We start from the raw sequence: 27,608 nt of genomic DNA on the forward strand, positions 1-27,608 counted from the left end.
TGCGCCCAATTTCTATTAAATTAGGGCATTTTGAGCCGTAGAATATATCACGTCTCATCCGGCTGAAGGTAGGACATTCGCATAGAAAATGTCCCAGCGTCTCATAATTCTGCGCGCAAGCTCTGCATTCCACCGAATCCACTTTTTTTCTGAAGTTGGGATGTTAAGGGTAGGTGCTCTGCGATAGCCCCTACAATGTTACTAAGTTTTATTTTGCCTAGCAGTAGGAACTTTTTAGTCTATTCATCATACCCACACACTACTCCAAAGTAACTTTGAGGTATGTTCTGTGTTGCTTGGGTTCCAAACCTGAGGTGTTCTTCTAGGGTCAATTGCTTCAAACAATCCTTGAAGGAGATCAAAAAAAAAAACGTAAATCTAGTAAATTTTTTTTATCGAAACAGTTTGCGCCTGCAGTTTATATTGACCAGTCCATTATATGATTAGATGGTATATATTTTGTATTAAACATTTTAGAAATTTAGGACGTTGATTTTGATTTATTTTAATATTTTTTATTTTATATTCTTTTATATTTTTTTATTTAGCAAAAAGCTAAAGAATTTTTGCCAGTGTTGTTACGTGCTAAAATTATTGATATTCATGATATTGACCTTTAGTCTTACTTTAGCGTTGGGTATTTCCAACAGCAGCGCTGAATTCGAAACTAGGCTATAAATAAGCAATACAAATATCAAATTTTGTTGGTCTTCAGCCGAAGGAATTCAACAAAGATATTAACTGTATAAAGTTCTGAATTCACAGAATCGCATACATAAAAGGCAATACAAAGCTAATTAGGAAATCTGCAAAAGAAATATGCAAATATTTCTTGGATTTTCCCAAGCCTAACACCATTTTAGTTCCAAACACAATTCGTATGAGTCTCGATATAAATTTATTTAAAATAAACAACAAAATTTAACAAATGAAAATAACAACACATATAAAACAAAGAATGCGCGCATATAACAAATATGCTTGTCACAGATTCCGCTTAACAATTAATCAACATTGCTAACTAAATACGTAATAAATCGTAAATTTTCATATCAAATTCCAACTAAACCTTCAAAAAAGATGGCAAATATTGAGAGCTGGGCTGCTGGGGCTCCGCCAAATTGGCGCTACCACCGTTCACTTGACGATAGTTATAGCTGCCATCAGGGTTAAAGCTGTCCAAAGCGCCAACGACCGAGGTGATGGGAGCGGTGTCTTCTCCGAATTGGTTGTTGCCGCCCAATTGATCGTATTGGTCTGGAAGAGAGAGAGAGCAAAAGAAGTTTAGTTCAAAATAAGCACTTTTTTGTGACTTATATTACTGTGTACGAGTTTACATATATATCGGCACATATTGTGCCTTTAAGCGCTATCCCACAAAATTTGCTACTTGCGCCCATTTAAATTCTCAACACTTACCTTGAATTTCCTTCTGCGCCTGTTGTGCCTCCTCGGGTGTCTTGTATTTGATGAAGAAGACCTCTGGCTTGCTGGGCACAGTTGGTGCTGGTGTAGCAATATTGGCGGCATCGATATCTTCACCCTTCTTGTGCAACACATAGATAACGGTTTTCTCTTCTTGTGGCGCGAATTCGGCAGAATATTTAACATTATCGGGTGTGGGTGCCTTAATGAAGATCACTCGGTAATTCTTTTGTGGTTTGCCCAAAACTAAATGTTTCGATTTGGTGGCATTATCTTCCGGTGCCGAGATGGTGTAGAATTGTTTGTTTATAAGTGGTGCCTGTTGCTCGGACTCGGGTGGTAGGTATTTGTCACCACCACGTCCGCCGCCATGACTTAGGGAGTTACCATTGCCAATGGCACCACCGCCAATGCTGGGGGCGACGCCACCGCTACCGCTGGGCACTCCATTGCTGTTGCGTGCGGATAATCCACTGGAAATGCCTGCGGGTTCGTATCCATATTGCGGCGCGGCTGTGGCGCTTATGGCGAAGAGTGCGAGTGCTACGATCAGGAGACGCATTTTTGCAAAGAATTTTATTTAATAAATTTTTTTTTTATATAAAAGTTTTCAATATTTCACAAAACACTTGGTTATCACCGTTCACGTTTCAATTTTTTCAATATTCGATGTTTATATTTTAAATATTTTTCAATTTGTTCGTTCGATTTGCCGCGTCACACCGCGTTGATGCTTTAGTATCGAATTAAGTTGGTTTACTGGATATAAGCCTATTGATCTACATAGTTTATATACAAAGTGGGGGTCGCGTTTCGTTCGCCTTTACATTGGCTGTTGCATAAATTGAGCAGATCTTCTGCGCTTCTGCACCAGCTATTTAAAATATGCAGATTTGCTACTTTGTATTGGCCCCTTTGTGTCTCTGTATTTGTCCATTAAAGCCAATTTACTTCTTGGTGTTTTTTTGTTTGTTTGTTCGTTTTTCTTAGGCCTACCAAACCGTTTAATGATTTTGTCACCGCCATTGTTTCTATTGCCGTATGGTCTTATATGAAACGTGTGACACTTTGCTTTGCTATCATATATGAAAATTTAGTTAATCCAAGGGAGTGAGCCAAATTATACGAATTCCAATTTGTTGTGGTGCACAAAACGCTTTAACACCAGTGTTGTTTTTATTGTATCAGCGTTCAAAGAGCGTTTAGGCTTTTTAGTTGTGTACTTCGTTGTTGTGCAAGTTGTTTGGTGTTTTTGCTGGTTCTGGTTTCTGTCCAAATTCACACTCCAATTTTACGCATGTTCATAAGTTTGGTTGGATATATTATATCATTTTACTTGACAATAAATGACTTTGACTCTGTGGTCCATTGTTCGTCTGAACGCAGCTGGATAATTAATTAGTTGGTGATGTACTAAACGGGTTGGCAATTAATGGCATCAGATGTCAAATTCATTTTGTTTTACCTAAAATTTAAGTTTTTTTTACCGATTAATTAATTCATGTTTTCAGATGTATATTTGCTTGTTTGAAATTGGTTTTTCATGTAGGCGGTAATTTTTAAACAAATGTTGCATTTATATCTATCGGTCATTAGCGCTAGCCTTCTTATGCTTTGGTACTTGTAATAACGGTACGTACTTTTCATATCGTCCTTTTATTTATCAAGATAGAAAATATGTTAATAGAATTAAGCTTGGTACAAAAAAATTGGAAGATGTTTATCCATATCCTTGCCCAAACTCCATATACCGAAGTAAGTGTCAAGCCTTTTTCTAAGGCGAATGTACAGAGTTCTTCGCTTATGTCAGCTTTCCGGATTATCCTAAAGAGAGTCAGCAGGCTTTCTTGAATCCAGAAAACTTGATATTATACAGTAAAATCACGTTGAACGCTTAGGATATGTTCCATCAAAGTATAGCGTAATGCGAAATCGCGCTAAAAGAAGCTATTTTAACATTTAATTAATGGGGTTAGCGAAAGATAGATAGAATGGATGGTGTTTCCAATTTCTGACTTTGTCAAGAAGGCATCTAATGTAGTTTTCGTTTTATTATAGCATTCTGTTAAAAGTTGTTGATAAGTGAATAAAGCATCTTTAGCACCTCGTCTTGCCTTTGAACTCTTGTCAAAATTTAGATCATATTCAATAAGTTGGTCCATAATTTCAGTTATGGTGGTCCGTTTTACAAATGCCATCGAAAATTCGTTTTGCTCTTCTGTGAATATTACTGTTTTTTTTTTCTTGCTCAACTAATTCCTTGTGCTCATCGTTGCTGCTGTTTCTTGAATTATTCCTTCGACGTTTTCCACATTTATCTCACTTAAACCGCTTTGTTTTGCTAATTCCACTATTTCATCCATATGGACAGAATGTCAAATGTCTACGCTCTACTTATATCTGGCCAAATGTTTCTCCATAATGTTTTCAAAGATTTTTCTGTTATCTCATTTCAAGAAAGGTTTATGTTTTATACAGCATTCATGTTATTGTAGTTTTTCCAAATTTTTCTTATTGATTGCCTCTTTTCTCCGTCTACTTTTTCAAACATCTGTTTTAATGTTAGCCGCAAGTAACAATTTTTTTTCCGACTTCGATCACACTTATTCAGGGTACTTATTTGTAATTATCTTGAATTTAATTTAGTGTGAGGCCCTGAAGTAGATAGCTTCCATAAACACGAAATGTTGCTATCAACATATATTCTTCTCTTGGATCGGGGAACTTTCGGTATTCCAAACGACATTTCAAACTTTTTGCAGTCCGTTTGAGACACATTTAGTGTAAGATCCTCAGCCTGACAATTGTTTGGAGACACTAAACATCTCAAAAATTTTTCATCAGTTTTTTTTTTGGTTTGCTGGCTAATTTGATTCAACTAATATCTTGTTTAATTTATTCTAGACTCCGCCTTAATATCCTTTCCAAGATATAAGCTTATATTGGCTTCTCATAAATTTGATATCAATAATATAGTATTTTTAACAATCTACATATATATAATTACGCTAACGAAAAAGTTTTATTGCCGTTGACATATATGGATAAAACCTATACCCTTGGATAGGAGAAAGTGCAGAACGTTATTTTTCACGGTGGCGCGTTTTCATTGGTGTATGTTATTTCTCCTTTGCGCATCACACTTAACACAGTGGTATGCAGAAGTACATCGTCGCTGTTCTATATAAGTTGCAAATACATATGTATGTCGTGTAATTGTTGTATAGTTGAGTAAGACCACAATCACTTTTTCGAAAGTGTTGCTACTGAGATTTTTTTAAGTTATTTTAAGCATTGAAATATGACTGACATTGAACTTGCTCGTAAACCTTGCGAATTTTTTTCATATTTTAATCAAGCAGACAACAATCGTATGCAAAATCGGCAAACGACGTAATTTTTGTGTTTTACCTAAAAAATCAGATTGAAAGCCATAAAAATGCTTATCATCCAATTAATGGTAATCCATATATCCACAAATAGACTTGTGCTTTAACAATTTAGACTTCATTGATAATGATTTCTTCAATTTTATTAACACATCATCGCGGTGTGCTTTTATTTGTAGTCTCATAGAATAATTTTGCATAAAAATTACTTCAAATCTCCTCTTCTTTCATACAACCAACTTCCGAATGATAAATGCTAACGTTAAAAGTGCGATTGTGTTTTGTCGAAAAGCCGAGTGTACTACGTGTTCTTTTCGTGTGTGGACGTCGCTCGCCTAAAATGTCTGCGCACGCTCTCTCTATATCTTTCTCGTGGGTTTACCAATCTTGTAAAATTTTACGCTTTGTTTTACGGTTTTACTTTGATGAGTTATTTGGTTTTGTTTTTCTTTTCTTTTGTGTAGTATGACATCGTTTTGCATAATTTAGCCATTATACAAATTAGTCTAGTCTAGCTAATGGAGAAAAATAAAACTTAAACGCCTGAGATCTGTATTATTACATTAAATTTCGGATATTACTGTTGTTGTAACCTTTTTGTTTTATTTCTTATCTCAAAATATACAAATCTTCAAATTTGCCAATTTAAGTTTTTGTTTTGATGTAATAAAATATACCGAAAACACCAAATTTGTCTGCGTAATTTATTCGGAATCTGGGTATTTTGCATAAAAAATTGTGTTATTCTTAATTTCTTAATTTGGGGAATACCTATGATTTGGCCTTCGGTTATGAATATGTATACAGTTAAATTGTTAACATAACGGGTGTTTCATAGCGTTTGTTTGCGAATATTTTATTGTTATGAATTCTAAATTAATAATCATATACATATTTCATATATTTAGAAATGTTTTATAATAAGTGACACGTTCACAATTTGTAATTTCAGTCCGAAAAGTGTTGGTAAAATCTGAACTTCTTTATCTTAGAGAAAATTAAAGTTCATATATTATTAATTTTATTCCCTTAAATTAAATTACATTTTTATACTGTTTTCTTAATTTATATCGTTCTTTTCTTTCTAGGTAAGTGTGAAACTATTTTGACTTAAATCGACTAGCAATTACCATCAGTTCGTAAGTACATTCTCATTTTTATGATAATTCGTAGAAAACACTTTTTTTTTTGTACAAATAAAATGAACTCTTAGTACACTGTAGCGTTTAAAAACATTATTGCGTAACCGTAACCTTTGAATAACTTCAACAATTGTGTTGTTTAAAAAGTTTTGGAAACCTCAATGTTTTGACTATATGAAGAACCGCTGGCATAAGTGCATAATGTCGAATGGTTGAATGCGACCACATTAATGTAGATAAATGAATAAATATTTTTTTCAAAATACGGAAATTTTTCATGTTTTTTTTATTGAAGACATCTCGTATAGCCGCTATTCAAACTGACCGAACAAAATCATGATAAAGATCTTCACAAAAAATCGTTTTGCCTTATTAGGTCATAAAAGGTGGTTGCTAAATTTTTGGCTATAACATTAAATTTTATTTCATCTTGAAAACCACACATCTAACGTTTTTTCTTGTTCTAATACAAATCTAAAATATGCTCAATAACATTTGTTCCTTCAGCAAAATTATTTATTCAATGGACGGATTCCCCCGAATTGGATACTTAAGTTTCACGAGTAGTGAAAACGAATTGAACGATCGGAAGGGGCCTTTGTATTGGTGAAGTGCAAAAGAAGTTAACGATTTTTCTTGTTTCAGGTTCGTTGGTTCTTTTCTCTGAAAAATGACTTTAATAGATGTTTTGGTCGGAAACATAACTTATCAGGTCTTTCCCTAGCAAACAAACTTTTAAATGTTTAAAAAGGTATGCCAGAAGAGTTTGTTGTATAAATTTCTATTTATCTGAACAACATTTATAAGCATTAGAATTCAATTACAAAATTATGCCCCTGTAGAAAAAGGCATATAATCATATTTCCCAGCCGATCGATCGTCAACCGAAAGTAAAAGAACGTTTTTACCATTTCTATTACCAAACACTCCTTGCCACATTCAAGCTTCACAAAAATTCCAAGGTGAATGTCAAACAGTTGTATAACATGTTCTTAACTTTTAAAGTTCGATAATGGTCTTTTTTTGCAACAAATTGGGTCTGCCTTACTTGCTTTTTACAGTTCTGTGCAATTTTAGCATAAACGATGCTTATTAGCTCACTGACTTGTAGGAAATTCATAGAACTTGGTAATTATTACCTATGTATATACTATATACTCCTATATATACACATACATGTACATATATAAAATGCAAATACCTCAGCTCTTAGAAATATGTTTCTTTTTAAAATTATATGAAACATTTTGTTGGCCAACTACTAATCATCCATACATTAACATATCGCTGAGTACTTCTTTACTTCTTTTAAGCACTCAAGTGTATATGTTTGCATGGTGTCTATACTTATATAAGTCTGTATACATATGCATGAGCAAAAATTTTAAGTAGTATCGGCGACTAGCTAATGGGTGGTCAACGCCATCTTAAATTAAGTAATTTTATGATCGTGAAGTGCAGAACTGGGTCGCCAAGCTTGTTTGTTGCCCATTGAATTTGAAATGCCTTAGAAAGATTTACATAATTATGCAAGCTACTACATACATACATAAGGTCTGTATATATTTATAGCCGTTTGACTAGTACGGCATCTCATATAAAAGAATGTATCTCTTGAGCGACGTTACTGACTATTGTTTGTGCGTGTTATAGCTTAAAGGATATACTCCTCATATTACTAAACCCATTTGTAGATATGTATGTACATATATCTATTTTTTATTGTCGGGTGTGCATGTGTTGAATTTTTACGATCAACAATTTGACACATCATTTACAACTAATTGCACTAGAGAATTAACCCACTTAGCCGTTTGAAGTTGCCGCTTTTAAGCAGCTGCTTACACACACATACACGGCTATTACGTACGGTGTCAACATGTGCTCGTGTCTAATTTAAATTTTTATTTTATTTTTTTATTTATTTTTATTCAGTGTTACATGTTGATCGTGTGCGTGGCAGGGCGTCTCATATACTCTTTGATTGATTATTTGACCTATGTTGTAATCTGGTTATTTATTTGTACACTGAGCGGTCACATGAAAAAGCGTCATAGATAATAGTTATCTACTTAATTCGTTAGCAGTCTCCGAAAAGCATTAGCATCTTATTATTATTACGTCAAATATGTTTGTGTTTCTCCGAAATGGCGAATTTTTAGTGCACGGTGGTTCGCATATAATAAAACAAGTTTTATATACATATATTCTTTATGCACATTGCGTCCGAACTTAATATCGCTTGAAGACCCCTTCGCTAGAATAAGGTTAGATGAGAATATAATTGGTATTTCCAAAATTTTGCGACTACTTACTTTGAACTTGAGTGCTAAGTATGGAACAAATATGGTATATCCACACAAAACACAAAAAGGCTTATGCCCAAAAATATCAGGTTTTTAAGGCTATATTTGCTTCTGGTAACATAGAACTGATTGTTGAATGAGCAATGTAATTGGGATCCTAATCATAATTGATAGTTGGATCTTATCTACACGTCAAATATTTTTGGGCGACTTTTTATTGTGTCTTCGTTCCAGGTTATTCTGTACTTATTTACTCGATCGAGTCGAGCTAACCGAACGCGGTTGCATTATTTATAATTGATCGGGATTAAAAAAAGTACATTAATATCTCTTACATCAATGTGAAATTATTCCCCGGAAAATGTAAAAATATGAAGTCGTTACGCTAAATAATAATTTTTTTTATTTGTTATTTTTTATTTAATATCTATTTTATTATTAATATGTCAGTAACTAGATTTATTGACATAATCAATGTTGTTGATCCAACAGTTGAATCGTAAGCACATTATTATGAATCTCCAATCGCGAGAAGAAGCGACTACTAAATTCTTCTATAGTTTATTTTCAAGGTGCTCCCACTATAGTGCGAAGAAATTTATTTTGAAAAGCTGGTCTGAGTATTGCCTTATAGGCAGCTGCGCAAACCTAAACCTGAGCTGCGTTCTCTTACACTTGGTTTCTCCATGTATGCCTCTTGTCAACTGTAAGCTTCAGATATTTTCGTTTCAGCTTGTTGGTAGCAGCTGTCCATATAAGGTCACCTGCGCACATATTTCGTGACCTATGGTATAGACCACTTGTATGTTCTTTTCGGTATTAATATAAATCTTCCATTTGGTGAACCACGGTACCAGAGCGGTCTGTTTTGTTTTGCAGTTTCCTGGAGGCGGTCAAAAATTAACGTGAGAAGGTTGGCATACGTCGTTTTGTCGCTCCAAGATTAGGTCAATACTACCAAGATCAATTCTAATTCCAACTAAGTTTTATTTATTCACAAAGATGAAGTAAACTTTATGGGAAAACATTTCTCCTCCCCAATACTTATGGTCAATTATAACATAATATGTTATTTCATTTGTTTTCTATTTCTTTCATTTTATTTTGAACGATCTTTCTATAAAGGATCCCACTGTGTTCATTGCTATCACAATTCATTGCCGAGCTGTGATGCTCGCAAAGATCGTATCAGCAAGACTTTAATTCAGATATTAGTCGCATTTTATTTACGATTGTCAAATTTAACAAATGATAATGTTCAATTAGGAATTCATAATGACCGACCACTGGTGATGCCATTCTGCATAGTTTCACGAGTGCGCGCCCTTCGTTAGCGAGCAAACAGCGTAAATTTATGTAAAATTTTATTGGTGCTGACAATATTAGAGAGCTCTTCGGCTTTTATTGCCAATTTTGCATCGCCTGACGATCTTGACGATCGCTACCGCTGTGCTGATCTTGTCGGCAGCCGAAAGAAGACTGGTTGCCATTTGCGTTAGGAACTCGTCATTCTAGTGTTGCAAAATATACTAAGTATTATTATTATTACCATTATAATATCAGCGGCGCCTTCCTCCACCTAACGGCTTGCTCGCATTTTTGCTATTATATTTAAATTTTTGCGCTGTCGTCTTGTCGCGCGGATGTCAACAGATAAAGATCAGTGAGTTCATTGGCGTACAAATATGGAAATGTTGTTAGTGTGTGTGTGTGTGTGTATCATAGCCATGATATAGATGAGTTAAAGTGTGAATATATCTGCGATAGGATCTCTTTGGTCGAGTTCTGGCTGATCGTTTGTTATTTCTCCGTGCGACATTTCAGTGCGTTTGTGGTTAGTTTCAGCGCCTCATCATTTATGTATATATTCTACGAGATATTTTAAGAAAATTATTAATTTAGCAGTTTATAATTTTATCTTTATTTTTATTACAGCTATTTGGTGTTATTGATTTTCGCCCATTTTTATGAATTTTAGTGGCGGATAATTACACATACATATTTGTGCGTGGGTCTATCTTGGAGCGCGTAATTTGATCCAACACTTAATGGCTAATAAATTTGGCGCCTCGCTTAGCGTTAATCACCTAAGGTCCGACTTGTTGTTTTTCAATTTGGTATATTTTGACTTCTTTTTGGTTTTCATTAGCATTGTTGGCGGTATTATTGGTATTGGTTTAGTGTTTTTTTTCTATTTTCTTTTGTCTTTTGATAAGTCTTTATTTAGCGATTTTAATATTTTGTTTAAATATTTGATTTTGATTTTGGAATTTTTATGTTGCTGCATAAACCTTGAATTGTGAATTGTCAAAATTCAGTTTTGTTATTGTTATTTGGTATGTGCATTTGACTTTAGGCTCTTGACGTAATATTGCTACTACTATGCTTTAAAAGTCGTAATAAAATATATGAGTTATATCTGAATTATTTCAATTTACATTTTAATTTAGAAACACATTAGACATCTGCTTGAAACCTAATAACACTTTACTAGTTTTAATTAAAGTTGTGAAATACAAATTTCAAATACTCGTAGTTTCATTTCATACATTTTTGTTTAACATTACTGTCTGCAAGTTCTTTAATGTTTATTTTTTTGAGTGGAATGTCTAAACAAGTGCCTTGACCGCTGACCACGGCCTCTATCATAGATAGGAATAAGCAGTAGTACCTACTGATTGCTGCGAACTTCTAAAATTCTAAAAATAGGTCTAGTAAAAAGAAAACCATAATTTCTGTATTAAATTGAAGATTTTATTCAGCATAGTTTGAATCATATGATCTAGGTTATCTAGGGTATTAACTTTTTGGGCATACTGAAGGTAATTTCATACTCATAGAAAACCTCGTTCACAAGCTTCTCTTGAGTCGAATTTTTCACCAGCAAAAAATTTTTGAAGCGTGTTAACCTAACAATACTGAGTCAAGCAATCACAAAACTGTTTGAGAAGTTTTTTTTTTTTATAGAATACTAATGTCATTTATTGGAGAAATAATGTATTTCTAATAGAATATACTTCTTTTCAATGCGATATACTTAGTTTTGCCATAAATTCTGTTTGTAAAGTTAAGCACAACGAAATGACACAGCAGCATGCTTTGTCAAAAATGTGTCGTCCGACGCTTTTTTAAATACAATAGGCTTTTGAGAAGCTTTTTTGCTCATAGCTGTTGTAAGCGGCTAATCGATTTTATGCGAGTTCTCTATTTCATATTAGTCTCCCAAGACAGTTCAAAGAAATATGAAATCGTCCATCACTTCGACAGCAACAGTTAGGCTACCTCCAACTCGTACCGTATTGATAGTTTCAGAGTCTGAGGATTTGTTTTAGGCAATGTTGCTTTTCCTGCTGCTCTCCAATATAAATGCACAACAGAGAGTCACTGGGTCTCTATGCCTTTCTTTAGGTGGTTTTCATTTTACGAGTACATAATTCTATACGAAAGCAGAGTTTAATGTTTACTGTTTACACAAGATTTTTTTAAGTTCGTAATGCTTATAATAGAAATGGAAGGAGAAAACAAAACACTAATTACAAAGATTATTTTTAATAACACTTTTATTGTCCATCATTCTAACTGCATATAAAATATTAAAAAATATAAAAATGATAATACGTTTCGAAATTATTAAATATATGAGAGTAATTTCGCCTAAGGTTGTAAGTGTAAATTAAAATAGCGCTTCATTCCACCACAACATGTTCTCCAAATCCACGTGAGCGTCAAACATATTTAAACTTTCATTCATAGCTACGTAGCTTTCACAATGTGAAATAAAAGCTTTAATTATTAATCACATTTTACTTGTGATTCGGTGGCAAATAATTCTGAATTGCCTTATTGTTTGATGGTCCAGCCTGCACTATATGCGAGTCCTCAACATGATTATCCCCACTGCCAACCGAACCACCCAAATTGCCGATGACGGACGATACTGGAATAGAGCCTTCATTGGAGACGTCGCTGGAACCGCCCAAAGCGTCGTATTGAGCTAAGCATTGGAGAAAGGAGTTTTTCACTATGCAAATCACATGATTGTATTCAATTTGTCACTCACCTTGTATGGTGTCTTGCGCATGTAGCGCTTCCTCAGGTGTTTTGTACTTAATAAAGAATACTTCTGGCTTATTGACAACTGGCGCTGGTGTAGCGACCTCAGCGCTCACATCCAAAGCGTTCGCCTTCTTGGCCAAAACATAAATAGCCGTCTTATCTTCAACTGGCGCAACATTGGCGATAATTTTAGCCTTATTCACACCAGATGAAGGCGTGTTAATGAACACAACATTGTAGTTCTTGCGTGGTTGTCCAATATTTATATAACGCACAATTTGCTGTTCATCCTGATCCTGCGGTGCGGAGTGCAGCCAAAAGTGTTTGGTCACAATCGGCGCACGTCCAACGAAGTTCGATGATTGTTGAGTATAGTGTATATTGCCAGTGTTGTAACCCGCTTGATAGCCATTGCCGGCTGTTGAACTGCCTAAATCGCCTGCTTCACTTAAACTGTCTGACAAACCTCCATAACCGCTAGAGGAGTAGAAAGAACCGCCACTGTTTTCATTGTAACCAAAGCTGCCGGAACCGGAACCTCCAGAGCCCCCTACCCCTTTTTGGGAAAAGGTCGGTACTGGACTAAAATAATTGCTGCTTGTGATGTGTGGTGTCTGCAATAAATTGCCACCGGAGCTGCTGTAACCGGGGCGATACTGATAGCCAAGACTGACATCGGGACGCGCAATTATTAGCCGGATGCAGGTAGCAATGCAAACGATTAGCTGAATCGATGGAAGAGACAAATTCTATTAGAAGAGCACAAACACTTTTTTGTCACTTTTTCCAATGACATTTTTTTCATTTGAGGTCCTTCAGAACAATTTTTCTTATTTCTAGTATAAACGCTATGGAATCTTATTTAGGAATATTTGTTAGATGTTGTTATCCTATTTTCACTCACCACAATTGTATTAATTTTCATTTTCTTTAAAAAATTTTTAATTGATCAGACAAAATAGTCTATTCACCGAACTCGAACAAATGCTAGCTGAAACTGATGTCCTATTCAAAATTATTCAACAATTTTATATGAAAATATTATTAATTTAAGAAATCATATCAAATATATGCATCAGGAATTTCCAGTTGACAAATTTTTTCGCTTTAATTAAACTCAATTAAAGTTTAGTTTCAAAATTGTGAAAACGAGGTGTAGGAATTAACATGCGCTTAGAAGGCGCTAATTACTAGAGAAAATCCGGCAGACAAATTATAGTCATACCCTGTGGTTGAGTCTGTCTTTTGGTCATGCGATCATTGATTAAGCGCTAAGCCAGTGTTGCCCAAAGTGCATGTTTTTTTTATATTTTTATTTTTTATTTTTTTATTTTTTAGATTTTTGCACCCATAGACACTAATTTTTCGATAAAATAATAATGCCAAACTTTTTACTCAACAAAAATTAAAATTTTTGTTTTTGGTACTCCAGTTCTATGTTCCTTTTCGTTTTGTCTTTATTGACACTTAGGTGTTAAATTAGAGGTCTCACTAAATTTAATCCAGCAGATATGTATGAGTTACATATAAGTAGTTTTATATATGTGTAGATTAATGAAATGCTGTAATTATTTATATGAATTAGGTACGGTTTTAAAACAACTTAAAAAGAAACAATATGTTATTTTTTAGTGTATTGACCCCTCGATAGGCCTGGAAATTGTTATCGTTAGAATATTTGATAATATTTACTCAGGACATTAGTGAATCGAAAAGCCGAAACAGCTCTTATTAAATTATTTTTAAATGGAATTTGTTATCGGTGTATTAAGTTTAACAACAATTCAAAACTTCTCGAAATTTTCTGCTCCGAGACAGCAAACTGTTTCTTCACAATTCCAGTCATAGAAATTTTCGATCTGCTTTTGTCACTTTTTCTTAATATTTTATAACGACTAAACATATCTTGGGAGCTTCTTAAAGCGTTCTAAAGCTACTAACATTTTATTTCGACTCCGTATCGTAAAAACGCCAATGTCGCTATATGAATTAAAGACTACTTCAAAGTGCCAAAAGCTTGCCACAAATTCTGTTTCAAAGTTTACTATGCACAGAGAAAAGTCTCGTTATTTTTTTATTATAATTTGTATGCGGTATCTAATCACATAGAATAAACAGTTCAGTGGGGAGCTAAAGAATATCGTTTTGCGGTTATTATGTTACTTGACATACAAAGGCTTCTCAAAAAACTTCATGCTTCGGAAATGTTGATAGTTTTTCCCAAACGTCTGTAGTTGATTATAGAAAAAAAAATGGTCGTCCTCGTGTGGTTCGAACAAATTAAACTATAAAAACTCTACGCGGACCCATTCGCAAAAATCATCTTAGAAAGCAGAAAATTATGTGAAGGGAAATAGATATATCGACAAGATCTATGTCTAGACTATTTTGAGATGATCTCTAGACGAAAACCCACTGCCGGTCAACTGGTCATCTTCTGACAACGCACTTGAAGCAAATTAGACTCAATAGATGCAAGCCGTTTCTTTTGTTGCTTTCCACCGTTGACGAAGTTAATAAAAAACAACAAAAAACTACGCAAAAACTTCCAAAGGCGCATTAATTTTAATAGAAAGGTTCAAAGTGGTCATCATCCAGCTGCTGTAATGGTTTGTTGAGGAGTCTCCTGTAAAGGCGTTACACGACTTCTCTTCTGTGAAAAAGGGGTTAAAACTAGGAAAAAAGTTTACCAACAGGATGTTTTAGAAGACGTAGAAAGGCAGTTAAGCAATACTCTTTTCGATGGATAGCATTCGATCTTCCAGCAAGATTCTGATCCAGCACGTCTAGAAGTCAACGTTTAAATCCATTGGACTACAGTTTGTGGTCAGAGTTTAGGAGAACATGACCCATCGAATACCCCATATAAATTCAGAAATTTGACCTCAAAAAATTTTTGGTTCAAGCAGCGTCGTCAATATTAATGGAAACTTCGTGTGCTGCTATTGATCAATAGCCGAATCGTTTGAGGGCTTGTGTAAAAGCAAAAGGTGACAATTTGGAATACAATTTTGTACAACGCTACTTTAATATATGCATTATTAAAGTAAATTCCCTTTTTTGAAAAATGTATTATAATTTAATTTTTATAACGGTCAGGGCTTGTAAGAGAACTTATGGCAGAATTGTTCGCCTTGAAAATATCATAATTCCTTTAGTGTTTTATAGATGTCACATTGAAGATACTGTGTTATATTTTTGGTGATGCTTTTTAAGTTTACATCTATTTCAAGATATAAATCAAGGTCATTCCAAAAATGGAGTGTTTATTGAGCCATTGTCCGTAAAAGTGCATTGTATCGGATCGAGAGAAAACAAAAGTCTTTAAGCACTAGTAGTATTGCTGGATTTAAAAGCCAACATTTTTTTCCAAGCATCTAATTTGTGGTCGTTTGACCCGGACTTACAAGAAAACAACATTGTCTTCAAAATAGGTTCTTTGTTATAAGCCTCGGTTGGGATGACCTTCAGTGCCTTCATCGAATTGTTATACTCTCGCAACTTGTTGCTACAGAGTATAATAGTTTTGTTCACCTAACGGTTGTTTGTATCACCTAAAACTAATCGAGTTAGATATAGGGTTATATATACATATATAAATGATCAGGATGAAGAGACGAGTTGAAATCAGGGTGACTGTCTGTCCGTCCGTCTGTGCAAGCTGTAACTTGAGTAAAAATTGACATATCTTTATGAAACTTGGTAGACATGTTTCTTGGTACCGTAAGACGGTTGGTACTGCCACGCCCACAAAACGGCATTAATCAAAAACAAATAAATTGCCATAACTAAGCTCCACAATAAGATACAAGACTGTTATTTGGTATACAGGATCACATTAGGGAGGGGCATCTGCAGTTTAAATTTTTTGTAAGTGGGCGTGGTCCCGCCCCCTAATAGGTTTAATTTGCATATCTCTTAAACCGCTAAAGCTATAATAATAAATTCACTGGAAGCAAATGTTTTTAGCACCTCTGCCTACAGTGTGAAAATGGGTGAAATCGGGTGGAAACTCCGCCCACTCTCCATATAACGGTACTGTTAAAAACTACTAAAAGCGCGATAAATCAAGCACGAAACACGCCAGAGACATTAAATTTTATCTCTGGGATGTTATGAGATGACTTTATAGGAACCGCGTTCAAAAAAGTGGCACCGCCCACTTTTAGGTGAAAACTCATTTCTTGGGATCTGCTTAACCGATTTCAACCAAATTCGGTGCATAACGTTATTTTCATATTTCTATGTTATAGTGCGAAAATGGGCGAAATCGGACTACAACCACGCCTATTTCCCATATAACACCATTTTCAATTCTATCTGATTCTTTCACTCTCCAGTATGCATATCAAGCAACAATGATTATATCGGCGTAAAACTTTGCGTTTACGTTTAATGTATGCCACCTTGTGACCAAAAATTATCTAAATTGAACCAAAACTGTTCAAGCCCCTAGGTACTGAGTATGTGGACCCCAGTGCCTATAGTTGACTTTTTACCGGAAAGATCAGTCAACATAGAACAAGGCGGCAAGTTCCACAAAGAAATCTAAAACGAGTGCACCATTTGACTTTGTGAGAGTATAAAATGTTCGGTTACATCCGAACTTAGCCCTTCCTTACTTGTTTCTTATTCGGTTTCGGCACCATTCTCTCGATTGTTGGACAGTTTTGACGTGATATTCATACAACACACCCACATATCGTCACTTAACTTTTCGTTAAGTGTAATATCTTGAAAATATTCTGTGAAAATTTCAAGTTGGTCCGATATTTACTTTTTGAGTTATTCGACAAATAACAAAGCGGGCTCGGGCACTTCAAAGCGCTCGGGAGCTCAAGTGTTAAACTTTAAATGCGTTTTTCTCAAAACTATGTTTTTTGAACTGGTGACAACTGTAACTCGAAAACCGCTGAGTAGATCTGAATGAAATTTATACAGCTTTAAGAATATATAATAAACTCGGGCCTGATCAAAGGATTTTTGTTTTTAAGACCAAATAACTGTTGATTTTTTCCCAAAAATCTAAAAAAATATTTCCTGAGGCCGCCATTTTGTTAATTTAAAAAAAAAATGCTTCGATCAGGCCCAGGATTATCTATTTATAAAACTAATTTTTTTTATCCGATTGATTTTAGATGAATCTCCAAGGACCTGTCACCGCAAGGACCTTTTTTGGGAACTTGGTCAACACAGATAGTTATAACTTTGGAAAATACAATTTTTTTTTTTGAAATTTTCGTGACTTAAGTCAAAACATTGTATACAGTAATAATGCCATATTACTACTTTTGTGAAATAACATGATTTAATAGCAAAAAAAAATTACTGAAAATTCTCATTTTTTTGTGCTTCTGACTACCCCTAACCCCTTAATGAATGTAGGGTCATCAGCTATGTTGTCGAGCATCTCTTATGCGACCTCTATTCGACGTCGTTTTTTACAAAAGATTCAGGGTTTGTCTTGTTGAGTCGTTCCATAAGAAAAGTTAAGATACTCTGCTATCTCTGTGATGCCAACACGACGATTTCGAAGCACTGTTTCATTAACATTTTTCGATGTTACCGTCATTGACAGTGGTTCATTATTATGTTCAATTATTTTTCCATGGTAAAACTCACCAGGCAAGTTTTAGTCCAAGAATCCAAACCGTAGCTGCTGCTTCATTATTTCATTTGTTGGGCAGTAACATTGAGATTTTGTATGAGTGTACATTAGGTTGGAGCGAAATTTTTTTTTTTTTTTGCTTAGCCTGAGGGTAAAATTTGTAGATTATCCAAAAAAATATTTTTTTTAACTACCCACTTATTTTCGCTCCACCCTAGTGTACTCATTAAAATATTAAGATATTTAATATCAAACAAGTTCCCGTAAGCGGTGATCAAGCCGTTTACCATGTACAGTTTGTTCAAAAATTTAAGTTTTATTTCTCTCATTGCAGAGGGTTGGCAAGCGTTTCGGGATTCCATACAACTACGAAATTGGGAATATAAAAAGGCTTTAGTGCATCTTCAGGCTATTTATGGCATATTTCCATATTATAAAGTCAGTGTTGAAAATCGGTTAGTATTTTTCTTATATATATATGTATGTTTTATCGATATTTTTTTAATATTCGCATTATATATAATTTTATATAATTACTTTTAAACTTATTTCACCATTTTAGCTTTAACAAACCGCATGAGTACATCATAACTTTGGATGAAGGCGAAATCGGTTTGCCTGATCGTTACTTCTACAGCATTGACTCAAATGATGCGGTAAGTGCATAAATAAAGAGTTTTGATCAACCGAAGTTAACGCAATAACTCAAAAAGGTTCTAATAAGTTCTCAAGCAATTTAAGCGGCTTAAGACTTGTCGAACCATCTATTTGTTAAAAGATGCGTTAAAGGAAATACGCCGATAATTGAATTTTCTGTGAATGTGGCAACATCAAACTTTCTACAAAGCTTCTTGAATAGTTGCTCGGCTTTACCCTATTACCTAGATGCAACCGTTTGCAGGATAAACAGCTAAACTCAATTTGAAGCTAGAAAAAATTTGTCTAAATTTTGAGCATAACTGTTTTTATTTGAATTATTTTTTAAATAATAATAAGTTGATGTATTACAGATATAACTTCATTATATAATATATTATATTTCATTTTATGCAGATCGTACGCGGTTATAAATTGCTGCTTCGTGACTTTGCCATAAATATAGGTAAATATTTTAATGACGAAATTTACACTTTATATTCCGCTTATTATCAGTTTACTAAGTTATTATTATATTTTTGTGTTTTCAAAAGGTATTGTTTCACGTGAAGCTGATCTCTTTGCCGATGAAATTTTCCACTATGAGAAACGCATCGTCACACACATCGACTCAGTAAAACAATCCGATGAGAGCAAATTGAATGAAATAAAAACTTTGGCTGAGATGAAAACAATTGCGCCGTCGGTATGTCTACTGGAAATGCATAATATTTTGACATTACTTTGTAAAATTTATTTTTTTAAATTTTTATTTTTACATTTCAGCTGCCAATAATGGAATCGCTGCAAGCCATTTTCAGACACACTAAAATCAGCGATGAAACAGAAATTCTTGTGCGTGACGTGAATGTTTTTCGTGAGCTCTCCACTGTGGTCTCCACGTCCGATAAAAAGTATGTAAATATATGCATATATGTGTACGTAGACTTGGCTAGGCATCTATAAGGCCATAAGTGTTACTTTTTTACAAGTGTATATAACTAAAATTCTTAATTAAAAAGAAAGAATAGTTTACTGAAATAGAGATTTATTGTGAACCCTTTATAAACGCAACATAACAGTATATTTTTAACTCCAATTTGTAAATCCGGTCCTTAATTTATTTTTCATTTCGTAAGAATATAGTTGAATTACAATATATTACAATATTACTCGTATATATGTATTTTGAATTCCATTTTCAAAAAAGCAAAAATAAAATAATAATATGAAAACTTAAGACAGTAAATTTGGCATAATAAAACAGTAGCAAATATTATGTTTGCCATGAAGTTTGTAACGCAGAGAGGGTAATGTCGGAAATCCTATCAAATATACATATAGTATATAAGTGATCAGCGTGACAAGTTGAGTCGATTTAGCCATTTCTGTCTGTCCGTTTGTGTGTATATACGCGAACTAGTCACAAAATTTTTGAGATATCGATTTGAAATTTTGCACTCGTCCTTTCTTTTCAAGAAGCTGTTAATTTGTCGAATCCGCCGATATCGGATCACCGTACGATATAGCTGCTATACAAACTGACCGATCAAAATCAAGTCCTTGTATGGAAAGCTTTTGTATTCGACAAGATATCATCACGAAATTTGTCATACAAGTAGATTATTGTCCAAATTAACGATACAATGCCCGAAAAAATTGTTCGGTTGGAATCATATAGCTGCCATACAAACTGAACGATCGGAATTAAATTCATGTAAGGAACCTTTTGTATTTGTGAAGCGTATTATAGCTTCGCTGCATGCGTAATTTCCTTGTTATATCATAATTTAAATTATTATGTATTTATCATAATTTAAAAAAATAATAAAAAAATTAACTAGTTTTTTAACATAATTATTTTTTGTTTCCATAACTATAGTTTCTCAAGAATATTTAAAAATATTGGTTCCTATGTTTTTGAAATTTATTTTTTTTTATCTTCACCGCAGTTTACACATAGCATTTGCGCTCGTATGCATAATCCGTTTATTTATTTGATTGCCGTTGTAGCCTCAAAAAATATGACATACTGCGAAAAAAACAATACCGAACAGCCTTCGCCATCTACAATTTTTAGTCGCGAAATGCGCTCACTAAATGCCATATTAGTTCATATAACTAATTCAAGGGTTTTCCACACATTAAATAATCATTCATATATAAAAATTTTGCTGCCATCTTGAATTTCGTTTTATTTTTTATATTTCTTACATTTTGTCGCTTCGCTTTTGTTTCTATTAGCGTTACAAATTTCATATTTCATTGCTGATTTTATGCGCTATAACCATTTTATTACTCAATTTAAGGCGAAGGAGAAATCATTTAATTTTATTATGCAATATTTTAGACCCATTAACAATTTTATAATCTGGTCGTTGGCGCGTCATCTGTTGCCTCATTTGTCACCAGAATATCGCAATTTGATGGAGAACTTCGATCATGCTATTTACGGTTAGTTAGCACATTGGAGATTTGTTGCTATTGTAATTGGATTTTATTCATTTGTATTTATTTTTTAAGGTCATACGTCTACATATCCGCGTTGGATGGTTTGCTCGCAAATTGTACGCGATTGGCTGCCATTCGCTGTAGACGCGCTGCAGCAGCAACAAAATACTGAGCGATCAAAGGTGTGCACTAAAAAATGTGAAATAGTTTTAATTCTTAAAAAAAAAACAAAAAAAAATTACATACATATATTTTAAGTTTATTTTTATTAAAAATATTTTTACGACCTATAAAATTTTATTCATAATTTTTTGCTTTGTATTTCGGTGTTTAGTCCAAACGCTATGCCACGCAAGACTACAAACATGACAACGGCAAAGGTGCGCAGAATCCCAGCAAAGCGCAAGGCAATGATGCTTTCCTGCGACTTATGTATTACAGTCTGCAAAATCAGTTGAAGGATTCGGTGAATCAGGCTAATTGGATTGATAAGCGTGTCAAGAGCTACATTATAGATAAAGTATGCATATTTTCCACTGCTCATATATGTATATATAGTACCTTTATTTAACCTACGCTTTTCCTTAATATTCCAGTTGACTACAATGCGTCTGCAGATTGGCATACCCGAGGAGGCGCTCAGCGAAAAGACATATATCAAAGACTACTACAATGATCTTTTATTGAATAATCTGTATTTTGTTGAGCATTTGGAATCGATTTGGAGTTTTCGTAAAGCGCGCATGGAGGCAAAATTGAAGGCCATGAGCATTGTAGACACGTAAGTCGCGATTTTTATCACAAATTTTAATTTTCTATATAACATTTTTTTTTTACTTTTTTCTACAGCATTGTTTCCGAAATGTACGCCTATTATGTACCACAGCCAATTAGGTACTCGAATATTTTGAATATGTTGATCATATCGCGCGGTGTCTCTGCATCCAAGTACTATGATTACAGATATCCCATGTAAGTATATTAACATGCTATATATATGTATATACATACATTTTGCTAATTTTTTAAGTCATCTGTGGTCTCAATTAACTATAAGACACAAACAATTTATTCTGGGTATTGCACCAAATTAAATTTTGACGACAGAGAGAAAAAAGTAATTCTCCATTTTTCGAAGTTAGCTTAAAAAATCGAAATATTTTTCTTCGAAAGTCCAAATTAGCCTTATTAACAAACATTATTATTAATTATAATAAGTAGTTACTAAAAAATTAAAAATATGTATATAAACTACCTTTTTCACTGATTTCATTAGTGTATATCATTTTTCGGCCAAACTTATATCACAGTTGCTACGATATGGGATTAAAGCCAGATCTTCGAGAAAAAAATTCTGTTTTAAAAATACTGGTCCCGTTCGATCATATAATTATAAACCATTGAAATAAGAGGAAAACGTGGATGTTATCAATTTATTTAATTTGTTAAGAATTTACATATTATAAATAATAATAAAGTTCTATTTAAATTCAAACATCGTAAGGTTCAAACTAGCAGAGTATAAATATTTTAATTATTTTTTTTATAATTTAATTTGGTTTTAAGTAATAGCTTTAAATTTCATCACAAAAATAGTTGTTTGTTAATTACAATGACTATTGTAGAAGCTGTCAGGAGGTAAAAGAAGATGAGACTAAAAAACATCTTCTATGCGAATGTAAGGCTGTATACAGGAGAAGAATCGCAACTATCGGTTGAGGGTTCTTGGATGACGTATCAGAAGTTGTTCACATAAAACTATTTATACTGATGAACTTCATCAGAAGCACGGGTTGGTTCAGAGAGTAGACAATAGAGTGAGGGAACATTAGTACCGGTGGAATCACAATGGGCCTTCTATTGGCCTAGGTGCGTCGTCTACCTACCTAATTTACAGTATTGAATTTAAATTTAAAAAATTGTTTTTTTTCCGAACCCAAAATTATTTGTTTTCCTTGATTTTGAGACTATGAAAAAAGTAAATTCTAAAACAATTTATTTTTTTTGTTTATAATTATTATTTTAGGGCTACTTTTTTCAATCTCTTATTTGTCATTGAAATTTAAAAATAAATCCGGTTTTCAGGACTACATTTTTTTTCAAACCCGTATTTGGGTATTCGGAAGTAAGATTTTCGGTATTACAAAAAAAAAGGGAAATAATTCAATTATTTTTCTAATGCATTATCAGCAACCTATTCCCAACTGAATTAGGATGCAGAAAGGACAGATGTACAACATTTTTAATTTAAAAAAAATTCCCCTGAGACAAATTTTTTAGGAAATTTTATGTTCTACCGGTAGCCGCGATTTAAAAAATTTTATATTGAATGGTTCAAAAGTTAGGTTGTTTTTAATGAAAAATTATTTTTTATGTGTTTAAAATGGGAAACTTTAAAAGCTAGCCGATCTGTCTCGCTGAGATATTTTATTATCAATTATATATACGTTTATATTAACCAACAAATTCTGTAAGTCAATTTTTTTTGGCTCACCCTACTGTAAATATAACTAAATGGATACTTTTTTCGGTACCAGATCCCCAATTTTAATTTTTCTGCAATATTTATTTTATTTGCTATTAATTTTTTGTGCTATCCAAATTTTTTTTAAAGTGCTTTCTTTGTTGGGTTTAATTTTAATTCAATTAAATTTGATCCAGCTACTTTTTATTTTATTATTGTTTATTTTTTTCTGTGAAGATCCTTTTACTGAAAAAATATTATTTTGACTCTTTTCGTGTTTTTATTCTTTTATGTAGATATGTATGTTTTTTCATTTGATTTTTAAATTTTTTCTATTTTTGTCTATCTGATACATACATTTTTCCCCATCCCGCCTCTTTATAGTCCAGTTAACTTCGCACGCCTTGGCGCCGACATTTTGGAAGTTCTAATCGACTCCATCTACACATTTGTGGAGCAGTACAAAGCCGAGCACACGATATTAACAAACGAAAGCCTCGCAGCACAATTCGACTTGCCCAATGTAGATGTCAAGTGTATATTGGGCGAGGCTACGGCGCACAGTCATGCCAGCGATTTGGATGAGCTTTCCACGCATGCGTTGAGAAGTTTCCATTACACATTGAGCGCAGCGAAAATTGCCGCACGCGCTCAAACCACTTTCATAGAAGCCATCGATACGGGCAGTCCCATCACTGGCGCCAGCATTGATCAGGCACTGACCTATGAGAATCTACGTTTGACGCATCGCCATCGCATGCCCGGCTTGCGTTCGTTTAACGAGAACGAACTCTTCACGCTCGCTTATATGCAGAAGCACTGCAGCACGCTGATTGCGGACAGGTATTATGCGCCGATCAAGCCGCATGTAGAACAGCAGCTGGCTGAGGAATACCTGTGAGTTGTTGTGTGTTTGATTTGTTGTACATTTTTCACTTTTTAATTACTTTTATTTGTTGTTTCGTTGCAGTTTCACAGCGACCTGGCAGCATATACAATTCCTGCCGCGTTCCATTAGCTGTTCCGCGCCCGAAGCGCGCTGTTCCAACATACTCTAAACATGCATACAAACATATGTACATGCATGCCTAAGAATTTAGTCGTTTTTTGTTTTGTTTTAATAACGAAACAATTTCATATTTTTATTGCCAAGACTAGCGAATGCCAGCGCTATACATACACACGTGTGTGTGTAGTGGTTATAGCAAATAGCACATTTATACATATGAAGTTTACATTTACATTCTATTGTAGTTTACCGCTATTTATATATTATACTAATATTATTGTACTTGTAGAGTATTTTTTAAGTAGGACTACAGTGTGTAGAATTCTCTATACTATTTGTGCAGACTTTTTGTAAGTTTATACAAATTACTTTTAGTTAGTTCAGTTAGGTTTTAAGTGAAAATGACTTGCTGCGCATCTCTTCATTGTATACATATACATACATACATATGTATTTAGTGGTGTTCAAAAAATGCAAAAAATAAAAATAAAAATTTAATTAAGATTATGAAAGCGGTAGAAAGACACGCATGAATTTAAATTATTATTTACTACACAAAATGTAAAATAACATAAATCATTTAGTTTTTTAAATAAAAACCAATATTTGGATATGTGTCAAAATAAAGATTATTGAAGTAAAAAATGCAAAAATGTTTTTTATTTAATAATTTTTTATTTCATTTAAAAATGGGTTAACACACAATTTTATTTTTACATTTTTTCCTTAATTTCCCGAATTTAATTTATTTCTCAATTTTAATTTATTTTCGATTTTTTTCAATTTGTTTTTCATAATTTTCATTTATTTCATAATTTTATTTTTATTTATAATTTAAAAATTTTTTATAATTTGTATTTATTAAAATTTTTTTATTATCTAATTATCAATTTTTCGAAAGTATTTTGAAATTGCATTCATTTCTTACCAAAATCATAAAAATCGGTTAAGATTTGCCCGAAAAACGAAAAATTCGAAATACGAAGATATTTTACAGATTTAAAATTTTTTCGAATTTAAGTTATTTGATATAAACATTTAATTTCAATTTTTTATTACATATTTTATTTTATTTTATATTTTTAATCTATTTTATAATTTTAATATTACTTATTTTTAATTTATTTAAATTTTTTTATTTCTTAATTTTATTTAATTTAATTATCAATTTTTCGAGACTCCTATCAAATACCTGTCATTTATTTGCTACTAAAATCATTAAAATCGGTTAAAATTTACACCAAATACAAAAAATTGCAAATATATATTTAAAATTTTTCTATAATTAATTTTTAATATTTTTTTTAAATTTTTTATAAATATTTTTAATTTCAAAATTTTTAATTCATTTCATATTAATAATTTATTAACAATTTTTATTTATTAAATTATAAATTTTTCGAAACCTTTCAAATCCCGTTCATACGCCAAATAAAATTTTTATTTTTTAATTCACTCAATTTTTAAAATTTTTTGTCATAATTTTAATTTATTTCATAATATAATTTTTTTTATAATACTAATGTTTTCATAATTTTTGTTCATTTTTTTTATTTAATTAATTATTTTCAATTTCCATTTATTTGCTATCAAAATCATAAAAACTGATTAAGGCGACCAAAAATGCCCAGTAGGTGGCTCCGGCAAAAAATTTATTATTTTCTATTACATACCTCAAAGGCGCAGCTGAGGTCTCTGGTTCTGCGCGCCTGGTAGAAAACTACTATTTGTGCTACAACGAAAAAATTTTGGAGCGGCTGCGAGTGTCTGGGGTGACCAGATTGCAATTTTTGCGCAAATTTGGAAAATATATATTTTTTACCTTTCAACAGCGGCTAATTTCAGCAGCTGCAATTTTATAACATTGTACTATATATACATACTTACTTTTCAATTAATATTCTCCAGTTATTTCAAGTTAAAATTTGTATTTGTTTTTTTTTTGTGTTCTTTATTGAATTATTTTTTGGTCTCTAACAATAGCAGCAGCGTTGCTTTTGTCTTATTTGTTTATTTATTATTTATTATAATTTTTTCCTCTTCTATTTTATATTTATTAAGGTTATTTTATACTTATTACATACATATGTATATGTATAGATATTAAATATTTTATTTACTTATTTTTTACCATTTGCTGTAGTAATAATCTTAACGATTTATAAAACATTTCATTTGTATTTTTTAGATTTTTTAGAATTATAACAACGTATTTCTCTCTTTATGCATCGCATTTCGTGCCATGTGATGCATTATTAATTTTATTTTATATATGATTTCGTATATTTGTATTTTTTATTTATTTTTTCTTTCTTTCATTAAATAATACCTAAATTGTTGATGGCTTTTGAGTTTGTAACGCCACGCGCTGCGCCGCTGCAATGCTCTAGGGAGTAAATGGCCAATTTATTGCAATTTTTTCTTTACTTTGATAATTTATAAATTTAATATGAACTATTGCTTTAAATAATAATTGTTTATATGCATTACGTAATTGTAATCATGCTTGTAGTAAATAGTAAATTTTTGCATACTCTTTGTTGTCGCCGATCGTTTGTTGTCTCATTTTAAATGTTCTGCCACTTCGTTCGTCTAGAATAAAGCTATTCCGCGGAAATTTCAGTTTTCCCCCTTTTACTTCTCTGCGCCTGTTTGCCTTTAGGTACTGCTTTTTCGTTACATTTTTTGTTTGTTTCTATATCACATGCGTATCCTTAGATTTCTCCCACCGAACCCTTCGTTCATTTCGCTATTTACTTATTCGTTTTTTTCTTTTAGTTTATTCTTCTGCGCATTCTTTTCTTCTTTTTGTTTGTATATATGTTTTTTTTTTGGTTCTGCATTTTAATTTGATTTGTTTTGTTTTTGTATTTTTTTCGTTTTGCAGCTTCAAGGATTCTTATGGAAATGCATTTTTATTGTATTTTTAATATTCTCCTAATTTATTGTTTTATTTTCTGTGTTTTTTCTTTCTTTCTATCAATAATCATAAGCATTTATCTTTATTATTCATTTGTTGCATTTCTTATTGTTCTTTTGCATATTTGTTTTTAAATAAATTTATATACGCTTTTTTAGGAATTATTTCCTTTAACTATTTACTTTACAATTAAAACTGTTTA

The 27,608-nt window shown here is 32.7% G+C and overlaps 3 protein-coding genes across 7 annotated transcripts in view; 1 reads left to right on the forward strand and 2 right to left on the reverse strand.

Moving 5' to 3' along the window:
- goe (gone early) overlaps positions 1–24,586 on the forward strand; it is a 99,706-nt gene extending 75,120 nt beyond the window's left edge. For all 5 annotated transcript variants that reach the window (XM_070110725.1, XM_070110723.1, XM_070110722.1 and 2 more), the window contains exons 5-16: positions 18,261–18,381; positions 18,489–18,582; positions 18,980–19,028; positions 19,117–19,268; positions 19,349–19,476; positions 20,913–21,016; positions 21,086–21,195; positions 21,348–21,533; positions 21,610–21,794; positions 21,863–21,985; positions 23,862–24,374; positions 24,448–24,586. In XM_070110725.1, coding sequence (XP_069966826.1) covers positions 18,261–18,381; positions 18,489–18,582; positions 18,980–19,028; positions 19,117–19,268; positions 19,349–19,476; positions 20,913–21,016; positions 21,086–21,195; positions 21,348–21,533; positions 21,610–21,794; positions 21,863–21,985; positions 23,862–24,374; positions 24,448–24,535 — 1,853 coding nt within the window. In that variant the 3' untranslated portion in view covers positions 24,536–24,586. The remainder of the gene's footprint in view (positions 1–18,260; positions 18,382–18,488; positions 18,583–18,979; positions 19,029–19,116; positions 19,269–19,348; positions 19,477–20,912; positions 21,017–21,085; positions 21,196–21,347; positions 21,534–21,609; positions 21,795–21,862; positions 21,986–23,861; positions 24,375–24,447) is intronic.
- LOC106621970 (uncharacterized) lies at positions 880–2,204 on the reverse strand. Its single transcript, XM_014241003.3, has 2 exons — positions 1,420–2,204; positions 880–1,257 (listed from the first exon to the last, which is right to left on the reverse strand). Exons 1-2 carry the CDS (start codon positions 1,985–1,987, stop codon positions 1,064–1,066), a joined length of 762 nt encoding a protein of 253 aa, XP_014096478.2. The 5' UTR covers positions 1,988–2,204; the 3' UTR covers positions 880–1,063.
- Positions 11,838–13,243, reverse strand: TwdlX (TweedleX). Its single transcript, XM_070109647.1, has 3 exons — positions 13,223–13,243; positions 12,323–13,043; positions 11,838–12,256 (listed from the first exon to the last, which is right to left on the reverse strand). Exons 1-3 carry the CDS (start codon positions 13,241–13,243, stop codon positions 12,066–12,068), a joined length of 933 nt encoding a protein of 310 aa, XP_069965748.1. The 3' UTR covers positions 11,838–12,065.
- Positions 24,587–27,608: the final 3,022 nt, after the last annotated feature.

This window comes from Bactrocera oleae, chromosome 5 (assembly GCF_042242935.1).
Source record: "Bactrocera oleae isolate idBacOlea1 chromosome 5, idBacOlea1, whole genome shotgun sequence".
NCBI classification, from domain to species: Eukaryota; Metazoa; Arthropoda; class Insecta; order Diptera; family Tephritidae; genus Bactrocera; species Bactrocera oleae.

Bases quoted from the DNA above. Each gene is read 5' to 3' on its own strand.
- LOC106621970 (XM_014241003.3), bottom strand. From the start codon at position 1,987: ATGCGTCTCCTGATCGTAGCACTCGCACTCTTCGCCATAAGCGCCACA. The intron at 1,258-1,419 runs GTAAGTGTTGAG...TCTCTCTTCCAG, and splicing joins GGCGCAGAAGGAAATTCAAG to ACCAATACGATCAATTGGGC.
- TwdlX (XM_070109647.1), bottom strand. From the start codon at position 13,243: ATGAAAATTAATACAATTGTG. The intron at 13,044-13,222 runs GTGAGTGAAAAT...CCATCGATTCAG, and splicing joins TGAAAATTAATACAATTGTG to CTAATCGTTTGCATTGCTAC. The intron at 12,257-12,322 runs GTGAGTGACAAA...TCCAATGCTTAG, and splicing joins TGCGCAAGACACCATACAAG to CTCAATACGACGCTTTGGGC.